This window comes from Benincasa hispida, chromosome 5, assembly GCF_009727055.1.
Source record: "Benincasa hispida cultivar B227 chromosome 5, ASM972705v1, whole genome shotgun sequence".
NCBI lineage: Eukaryota > Viridiplantae > Streptophyta > Magnoliopsida > Cucurbitales > Cucurbitaceae > Benincasa > Benincasa hispida.
Genome location: NC_052353.1, coordinates 52,659,021 through 52,668,343, shown reverse-complemented (window position 1 = coordinate 52,668,343; position 9,323 = coordinate 52,659,021). Strand labels below are relative to the sequence as shown.

General features: G+C 29.8%; 1 protein-coding gene across 3 annotated transcripts; it reads right to left on the bottom strand.

Annotated features, from left to right (window-relative positions):
* Positions 1-1,563: 1,563 nt before the first annotated feature.
* Positions 1,564-5,484, bottom strand: LOC120077077 (probable serine/threonine-protein kinase PIX13). 3 transcript variants are annotated; one of them, XM_039030932.1, is made up of 7 exons: positions 5,466-5,484; positions 4,888-4,979; positions 4,028-4,350; positions 2,984-3,119; positions 2,706-2,848; positions 2,428-2,551; positions 1,564-2,295 (listed from the first exon to the last, which is right to left on the bottom strand). In XM_039030932.1, exons 2-7 carry the CDS (start codon positions 4,952-4,954, stop codon positions 1,847-1,849), a joined length of 1,242 nt encoding a protein of 413 aa, XP_038886860.1. In that variant the 5' UTR covers positions 4,955-4,979; positions 5,466-5,484; the 3' UTR covers positions 1,564-1,846. The 3 variants fall into 3 exon arrangements, with proteins under 3 accessions (XP_038886860.1, XP_038886861.1, XP_038886859.1); XM_039030933.1 differs by lacking the exon at positions 5,466-5,484 and adding an exon at positions 5,266-5,284; XM_039030931.1 differs by lacking the exon at positions 5,466-5,484 and adding an exon at positions 5,095-5,139.
* Between the last annotated feature and the right edge of the window lie 3,839 nt (positions 5,485-9,323).

Sequence of the window (9,323 nt, the reverse complement as noted above, 5' to 3'; positions counted from 1 at the left end):
ATCTTAAATTTAATTTTTATACTTTCAATAAATCAAAATTTTAGTTTTTCAAAATTAAATTTTATTAAAATTGTTAAATAATAATACTTTTAAATAAGAAACGACGGGACCTTTCACAATTTGTAATTGGAATGCTAATAATGACTATTTATTTTTAAGAAAATATCAACTATATTCTAATTGCATAGATTAATTTAAAGACTTGGTAGAAATACAGAAATTAAAATTAAACATTTAAAGGTGTTGAAACTAAAACAAAATAAAATTCAAAGTACAAACAGTAAAATAGTATGTAAACCTAAAAAAATATACATTTTTTTTTTTTTTTTTTAAGTACGAGAAAAACAACGATAAGAAAATTTGAATTATAGACTTATTAATTATTAATAGATCCATATCTTAATTGAATTATATTCACTTTGACAGTATATATGATATTATAGACATACGTGATTGTAGGAAGCATGACTTAACAACAAGGCTAGTTATTTTGACCGCTATTCATTTTCAATTCTTTATTGTATATTATATAATTGAACCAGAAAATGATTGGCCCTACTTTAATCATTCGGATAACTAACATTGAAATAAATGCTATTTATATAATTATTCTAATTGAAGCTAAATGTGTGGTTTGACTCATGATGTTTGGATGTTTGGTTTTGAGAAAATGTTAATTTAATGTCTTGTAGTTAATATTTTAGTCTAATAACCTTAGTTCAACGATAATTAACGTGACTTTTTATCCTATAAAAGTTAGAGATTCGATTTCACATTCCCACAATTATTATACTAAAAAATATCAATTTAATCTTTCGTATTTAATATTTTTCAATCATACTCTGACAGTTGAAAAATATAAAAATTAGTCTATGATAAACATGCATAACATGAAACTTTAGGAAGAAATTTAGGGACTAATCACCAATGCAAGGAGAAAGAAATCTAATTACTTCAATTTGTTATAAAGTAGGCAAATTTTTATACTTTTCTTCTTTTAGAAAAACATAAAACATAATTTCTCTTCTAAATTTGTACATTTATTATAAGTCAATTGATGTAAGAAGAATAGGGGTTAATTTAGTAATTAAGTAATATTCTAGATTAATTTCCTTTTTACCCTCACTTGTAGTAAAACTCTATAAATAGGAACTTTCCCCTCTTGTATGAAATACATTATTCATTCTAATAAAAGATCAACAATCTTGATTTTTGGAGAGAATTCTCCTTTTATCTTCTTTAATATACATTACCAATTTTCACATTTCTTAATGGCAAGAGTATGATTGAAAATACAACGATTAATGTAAAGTTAAACACATATGTATGTCACCCGTAATTCGATTAATTTAAACTTTTATACTAAATGAGGAATACAATTGATTTTTTTCTTCTATTATTTTTTTAATTTAACGTGTGGGATTGGAGATTCGAACTTTGACCTCTCGATCGAGAATATATGCTTTAACCACTTGAACTATGCCTCAAAAGCGGATTCGTAATTTGTGTTTTGAATCAAACTAATTAGGTTATCACCTCTCTATCTAATTACAAAAGACCATCTGGCTTCATCATTTTTGCTCTTCCTTTCTTTTGCAGATAACAATTTAAGTTTTTACTAACAAAAGAAAATAGGAACAGCTGGACTTCAAAGAACAAACAAACTCGCAATCCAGTGTAGTTCAATAACCAGAACCTGTCCTAATTCCCAACATCCACAACCTAAGAAATACTTAATTACAATCTTATAATTGAGAAAACAAACTCCAAACTAACATCTATAAGAAAGAAACATATGAATGAAGAAATGAGAGTGGGATAAGAGAATCAGTTACCACTGAAAAATCTATCTCAACCTGGGTGGTGTTTGATTAGCATGGATTCCATATTGCTTCATGTGAAGTGGAGAATTATGGTGAAGAGGCTGATGAGCATTGCGATTTGATGCCAGACGGGAAGCACGGTTTCTAGGCTCGATTGGTTTCTCGTTTGCAGTTTCAATCTGTTCCAATGTCTCCACGACCTCTTTCATTGATGGTCGATTTTTCTGTTCTTGCTCAATACATTGGAGAGCTAGCTGAGCCACTTGGTATGCAGATCTTGATGGATATTTTCCTTCCAACCGAAAGTCCATCACATTTTTCAGCTTCCTCCTCTCTGATAAGTATGGTTTTATCCAATCCACGAGGTTTTCTTGCCCGGTTGGACGATTTTCATCAAGCGCACGTAAACCGGTCAACATCTCAATCAATACAACTCCAAAACCATATACATCACTCTTAACATACAGATGTCCTGTGTCATAAGTATTGTCATTAATGTCAACTCGAAAATCGCTTGGTGATAACAGACTCCAGTTTGGGAATTAAAATTGACTCATTCAACATAGACAGCCAATTTTGAAAGATTTGTAACTTTCAATTCTACCTGTGGTAACATATTCTGGGGCAGCATAACCATGTGTGCCCATAACTCGAGTTGTCAAATGAGATTTACTTTCTGAAGGACCCAATTTCGCCAAGCCAAAATCCGATAACTTTGCTGTATATGACTGCAGGTAAAGGAAGATCAGGTTATGACAAATACAAGGAGAGAAGATATAGAAGGGAAACGACGATCATGGGAAAGGTTTAGATTGAGATTAATAAAAGGCTCTTTCTTAAAGTGTATATTTACGAATATATTCATAATAAATAGAACTTTACCCCATCAAGCAGAATATTAGAAGCCTTGAAATCTCTATAAATTACTTGCTTGTCTGATGTGTGCAAGAATGCCAGCCCTCGGGCAGCGCCTATGGCGATCTTAAGCCGAGTATCCCATTCGAGTGGTGTAACTGCTGATCCTCCTGAATTTCACAGAATGGATGTTTACACTTCAGTAAACTAAGAATGATCTCTTTGTTCGTGAGAACAAAGATAAGAACACCAGCAATGAATTGAAAGAAACATCCTATTATAATATCATCATTTAGTTTTCTTACTTCCAAATAGATGATTCTCCAAGCTTCCTTTTTGCATGAACTCATAAGTAAGGAGTAATTCATGATCCTCCCAACAGTAACCCAACAGCTTCACTAGATTTGGGTGAGAAAGTCTTCCCAAGAAGCCCACTTCTGACTGCACAAACCAATCATACTATGTTATTATATGTCAATCTTCCAAAAAAAGTTTTGAGAAAAAAATTTCTGGAATATGCAACTGTCAGTGTCACTACCAAAATTGGAAATGTCAGTAACAAATTGATCAACTCATGGGTGGAATATTCTGGTGGTAGTCTTAACCAAGATTAATTGTTGATCTATGAAAATTGAAAGAGGTCGGTATCGTATACACTAACACATACAAGGAAGATGGGAAATCAGAAAAGCTTCAAACGCAATGTAAGTAGTTCACATCGTCCGTCTTATACTTAAAGCAATTCTCTCTAGAGTTGACAATTCTGGAAAGTCAATCTTGCCTAGTTTAAAAGTGATTTATGGTAGTTGCCACCGCCAGAGATTAGCAGTACGGCGTTGACACTAACATGACTGATGGATATCACATTCAGGTGTTGTTTGGATTGCTGTAAACAAACTTCTGTCATGTCAATTTTTTTCAGTACTTCAAATCTATTTAGATGGTATCTTTTTCTAAGACGTTTTCAGTTGAGTTGTTCTCAAACAGCACTTAGAAGGTTCAGATCCACTCAAAGATTCACAGTTGAGTCCACATGATACTCTACCCAAAAAAGTGATTCTCTCCAGAGAAAATACCAAATTCTTCTTTTAGTTTTTTCCTTTAGATAGCCGGGGTTTCGAGCTCACTCTTTGATTTATGCTCATGGTTCGCTCCACTAACCCTCAGAGAGGCTTAGCTCATTCTAAGGCCAACTCTAAGACAAGAATTTGAATTTATTTAGTCCTCAACCTAGAAGCTTGGACCCAGGACATAGAGTGAACAATCTCTTAATAGAAACATTCCATAGTTCTTTTGTTTGAGGAGCTTTTAGGGAAGAAAGTATTCTTCTCTATAACAATATAATTTACCTGCCACTCCTCAATTCCTTGCAAGCTGTCAGATTTTAACTTTTTAACTGCAATAACCATCGAATATCCCTTCCTTCCAAGGCCCTTCTCCTCAAGCCAACCTTTGTAAACCTTGCCAAAACCTCCTTCACCAAGCATTGCTTCAGCTCTGAAGTTTTTGGTTGCAGCTTTGAGCTCGGCCAAGCTATACTCCCTCAAGTTTGAAGATGGCAAAATCTGTCCATGTGGAAAAACTTCATCTCCACTTGCTGCAGAGAATTGACTGTTCTTGGAGATGTTGCTGATAGTTGATGATGTTGTCTGATTGGTTGTCTGGGATACCACTGTTATAGCCCAAGATTTTAATCATATAAATAAGGGAAATTTTTCCAAATCATAAACAATATAATCATTATCTGCATGTAGCTCTTAGTCACAGATCAAAATTCAACGGAAAAAACCAACCACACACACTTAAAAAGCTAGAAAACTCCAAACATGAAACAAACAATTAGCCATATGGGAAGAATGGCAAAGAGTTTCGAAAAGTAATTCCTCCTCAAAGACTGACAAACAATACACATCATATATAACTCAAAATTCATCGAAAAACCAATCAAATACCCTTAGAAAGATAGGAAACTCCAAACATGAAACAAACGATTACCCATATGAGAAGAAAGGAAAAGAGTTTCAGAAAGTAATTCCTCCTCAAAGATTGACAAACATACACAACAAAAATAACTCAGAATACAAATTAAAAGAAACCCCATCAAAGAACTCCAAACTCTAAAGGGAAAATTTTATTTGGGCAAAACTTGCGGATAGTAAGCACAAACTTTGAAATAGAACTGGATTCAAGTAAAACCTTCTGAAATTACCTGAACTGAGATGTCCAGTGGTATTAGGGGTATGATTATCAACAGGAGAACCCCAACAAATCCCCATTTATCTTCTCTATCTATCTCTCTTCCTGTTGGGAGCACAAAAAGGAAGAAGAAGAAGATAGTTAAGGAGAGCCCGTGTGAAATAAACTATAAGCAATCCAGACTTGTCAGTCAACTATATCATTTATCCGCATGCCCCACCTGTACATTTCTTGACCAATTAATTCAAAAATCTCTTAATTAATTTCACAAATACGATCCAATGAACTTGGCAAATACGCAGAAATATCAGCAGCGATTGAAACCAATGGCGGTGAAAAAAGCAGGGGTGTAGAAAAAAGGGGGTTTAAATTGAAGATTGACGGATTTTACCAAGAAGACTGAGTCGTAGAAATCAAAATTTGTGGTGGGAACTGAAGAAGATGACAACAGACTGAAAATCTGTCCGTTTGCTCAAAGTCAACTGCCGTGCATGATGATTGTTTGGTTTCAATCTATCTAACTACGTGCAAAATTGAATTCAAAGCTAACGAAAAGGAACGGAGAATTGATAAATAAATAAGTAGAATTACTTGTCTGATGGGGCCGAAGAATTATGGCGTCGCCATTTTCCGCCATTGGAGACCACGCCAACTGGAGCTCGCTTTAACTAGCAAAAGAAGATGATGACCTGGTTTGTCTAATTAAAAAAATAGAGGGAACTCATGCTCTCAAATTTCAGGTAAACAATTTAAACCCTAAACTAATTCACCCTATTTTAAAATATATTGTATAAATTACATAGTTGTTTCAATTAAACTTCGTGATTTTTATAAGATAATTAAGTTGAATATTTTATTAAAATTATATTTGAAGACTGTTCATTGTATTCCGTTCTTACACGATTGTAAATTTTTTCACATATTAGATTAAGAGAATATGTTTTGTAAATTTTTTAGTAAAAAGGAAAAAAAAAAATTGTTACATAACAACTTGTGATTGAACACTCGAGTAGACTGCACAAAAATAAGTGTAGTCGGAATGCGTCCAAATGTTTTTCTTTGAATGATGTACATTTAATCTTTGGAATTTCAAATTTTACTTTGGTAGCACTCGAGTTTTTAAAAATATATAAATTTAATCCTTAGATTTCAAACTAATACTTTTAAGTATTAGAATTTTTAAAATTAAGTTTAAAACGTGTTTGATGTAAGTCATAACTTAATTATACCTTATTCAAAATGACAGACAAATTACTCATACAAAATTAGTAAGAAATACTATTGAAATGTCTATTTATTCTTAATATCCGTTTTGGTTTAAAATATAAAAAAGAATGTCAACCATCTTGTGTTACGTTTTTTTCCCATTAAAATAGTGTAGTTTTAATTATTTAAATGGTTGAGTTTAAATAGCTTTATCTTAACCCTTTTAAAAAAAATAGTTCCATAACTGTAGATGTCTAATGAATTATGCTCGTATTTATTCTTAAAAAGATTTTTTTTTTTTTTTTTTACAATTATTCTTAAAAAGATATTAAATTTTAAAAGATTGGCAAATCTAATAATTGATGCTATTACTTTTAATGAAAAAGTGACACCTTGTTTTTGTTGTCATTCTTACATTATCGTATTGAATGCTTAAATTATTTTTAAAGGAAAAAGAACAATTAAGGTTAAAATATTGAGTTCGTTCAATTTTTGTATATATACGTTCGATTATTCAATTTCAATTTATATATTTTTAATCAATTTTAAATTTGTCTTATGATGTTAATTTGTTGTTGATTTTTTGTTTTTAAAAAACTTGTTATCTATTAACGTTTTTACTATAAATTTTGAAACGTGCTCACATATTATATTTCCTTGCATAAAAGTTATTATTAATATTTAATCAATTTCAGAAAAAGGTAACTTTGAAGCATTAAACTTAAGATTTATTGAAAGTACATGGACTAAAATTGAACTAAAATTGGATAGTTGAAAGTATAAATACCAAAATGATATTTTAACTAAGAATTATTTTATCTTTTCGTATATTTTCATATTAGGAGCTTATCATGAACTATTAATTGTTGTCAAATATTATCTTTTATAAAATAGATCATAAGTCAACGTAAGCATAATTTAACTCGTTATGACATTATTTACCTCTTGAAAAGTTGCCTGTTCTTTGTTAATTCAAGGGACTAAAGTATAATTTTTCAAAATTTAGCATAGCAAATATAAAACAAGACTAAACTCTAGGAACAAGACAAAATATCTATAAAAGTTAGACCAAAAAAATACTTACGAAAAAAATGAAGAAAAGAGTAAAATTTATCACATTCCTCATAAACGTAACCTTTGAGTCCATGGTTACCGTCTCTCGATTTCAAATGTTCTTTTTGGTTATTATGACAAGTTGAAGATTTCTAATGTGGATGTGTCTCTAGGTTTCTTTCCCTTTTAAAATTTGTTCGTTTTATTTCTTGTTCTGTGCATTATCTTTTATCTTCGTTTATTTTACGAATTGAATTATGTGTTATCTATATCTTGTCATGTTTTGAATTCGTCTTTGTGTCTTAACTTAACATTGTGATTAAAGTTGAATTTTATTTTTCTAATATTATCTTTTTTTTAAAAAAAAAAAAAACTAGGTAACAAATAATAATGACTCACCTAACCAAGTTTGGCTAAAATAAAGTCTAATTACTTTTTTTCCTTTTTTTGGATTGAATAAAAAAAAACAAAAGCAAAAACAAATACAGTGTGAATGCATTCTCTGATTCTTTATTCTCTTTTTTTCTTTCTTTAAGAAAATTTAAAAGGATAATGATATTTTATTTTCATTATTTTATGATAGTTAAATGATAATTCTTTGTTCATTTTAAAAAAATAAAAATTGACTCAGGTTAATAATAATATAATCAAAATAAATGTCTAAGTTAGAAACTCTAACCCCTTTATTGCGGGTACATATTTTATGTCATCAATTAAGTTATAATCGTATTTGTGGCAGTTTACAATTATCTATTTTAAACAACTATTATTTATTATATTCTATATTGATTGAAATTTAAATAGTATATAGATGAATTTGGGTATGAATAGGTTGAGGTAAAAATTAGATTTGGTTAAGGTTGATTTTTCAAATATAGTTTCTTAATTTTTAACCTTTGAATGTACGGTCTATTTTGATTGACTTTTCAAAGGTTTAAAATCTTTATTTTCTAAATGCTTAATTTTGTATAAGTACTTGAAAAGTTAAAAAGATTCTTTACGGTTTAAACTAAGTTTTCAAATTGTTTTTATGATTTTAAAAGTCTTATTTGTTATAATTTAGTTAGACCTCGTAAATGTCTCTATTGTTATGGTATTAAATATATGGTTTGTTTCTAATTTACAAAGTGTTAAAACTTATGATGTTGTGTTAGTAAAAGTGAGTTTAGTTAAAAAATAATTGGCATAATTTTTTATCCTAGAAGTAGGAAGTCGATCCTCCATCCCTACCATTGTTCTACTAAAAAAAACTACGTTAAGGAACTAATAAAAGGATTGAAGAAAAAAAAAAAAAACTAATTGTTTAAGACTAGGTCTAAGTATAAAAATAAACATAAATTAGTAAATTTATGGGCGAAGAAAATTGGTGAGGTTTAATTAAACTATTGATACTAAATTAAAATTTTTAAATTTATTGGAACATTTGTACATTTTTCTCCAAAATCTTTTTTAGTTACAAATGAAAAGAAGGAAAATTCAAATCTACCCTTCATGGAATTAATAAATTACAAGAGGGCAAAGATTAAAAAAAAAAAAAAAAAAAAAAAAAAAAAAAAAAAAAAAAAAAAGGAGAAATTAAAATTTGTGATTTTCACCATGAATTTAAAGGTCTGAGATTGTAAGACATATTGTGAGGGCCATATTCAACAAGTTTTTCACTATATATATATACACACACATACATACTCACACAATAATATACTTAAGTCATGTATACCAAGCCGTAATAGAATTGGTGTAATCAAAATAAGATTTCACTAATGAATGAATTATAACAAACCTGAATCGCAAACATAATTGGATTGTTTTTTTATCATGTTTACTTAGAATCATGAAACTGTCATGTTATTATTATCGTTTCCGTTACTGTTTGACCCTAACAAAAATAACGATAAAATAACGGGTCCCACATAACGTTTAACTAGAATCAAATTAAGCATCCTATATTCCTTAGTTAGATTGCAGGATTTGACTACAAATATCGAGGTAGGTCCCACAACTTATTATGATTACAGAACGCAAGTAAACAAAATCGAAAGTAATCAACTGTGACTCACTTTTAATGTGGCCTTACAGGACTATGGTCAGATTTATTGTTTTTAATATTTTTAAAATTTTCTTTTGAATTTATTTAAATTTGCCTTTTGAATTTATAAATGGAGAAATGGAATAAATGTGGAAAAAATACAA

What these genes read in the sequence shown, in the direction of transcription:
- LOC120077077 (XM_039030932.1), bottom strand. Translation starts at nt 4,954, where the DNA reads ATGGGGATTTGTTGGGGTTCTCCTGTTGATAATCATACCCCTAATACC. An exon ending in AAGGAATTGAGGAGTGGCAG is followed by an intron (nt 3,120 to 4,027) that starts GTAAATTATATT and finishes TGGTTTGTGCAG; the next exon opens with TCAGAAGTGGGCTTCTTGGG. An exon ending in CCCAGAATATGTTACCACAG is followed by an intron (nt 2,296 to 2,427) that starts GTAGAATTGAAA and finishes CTTATGACACAG; the next exon opens with GACATCTGTATGTTAAGAGT.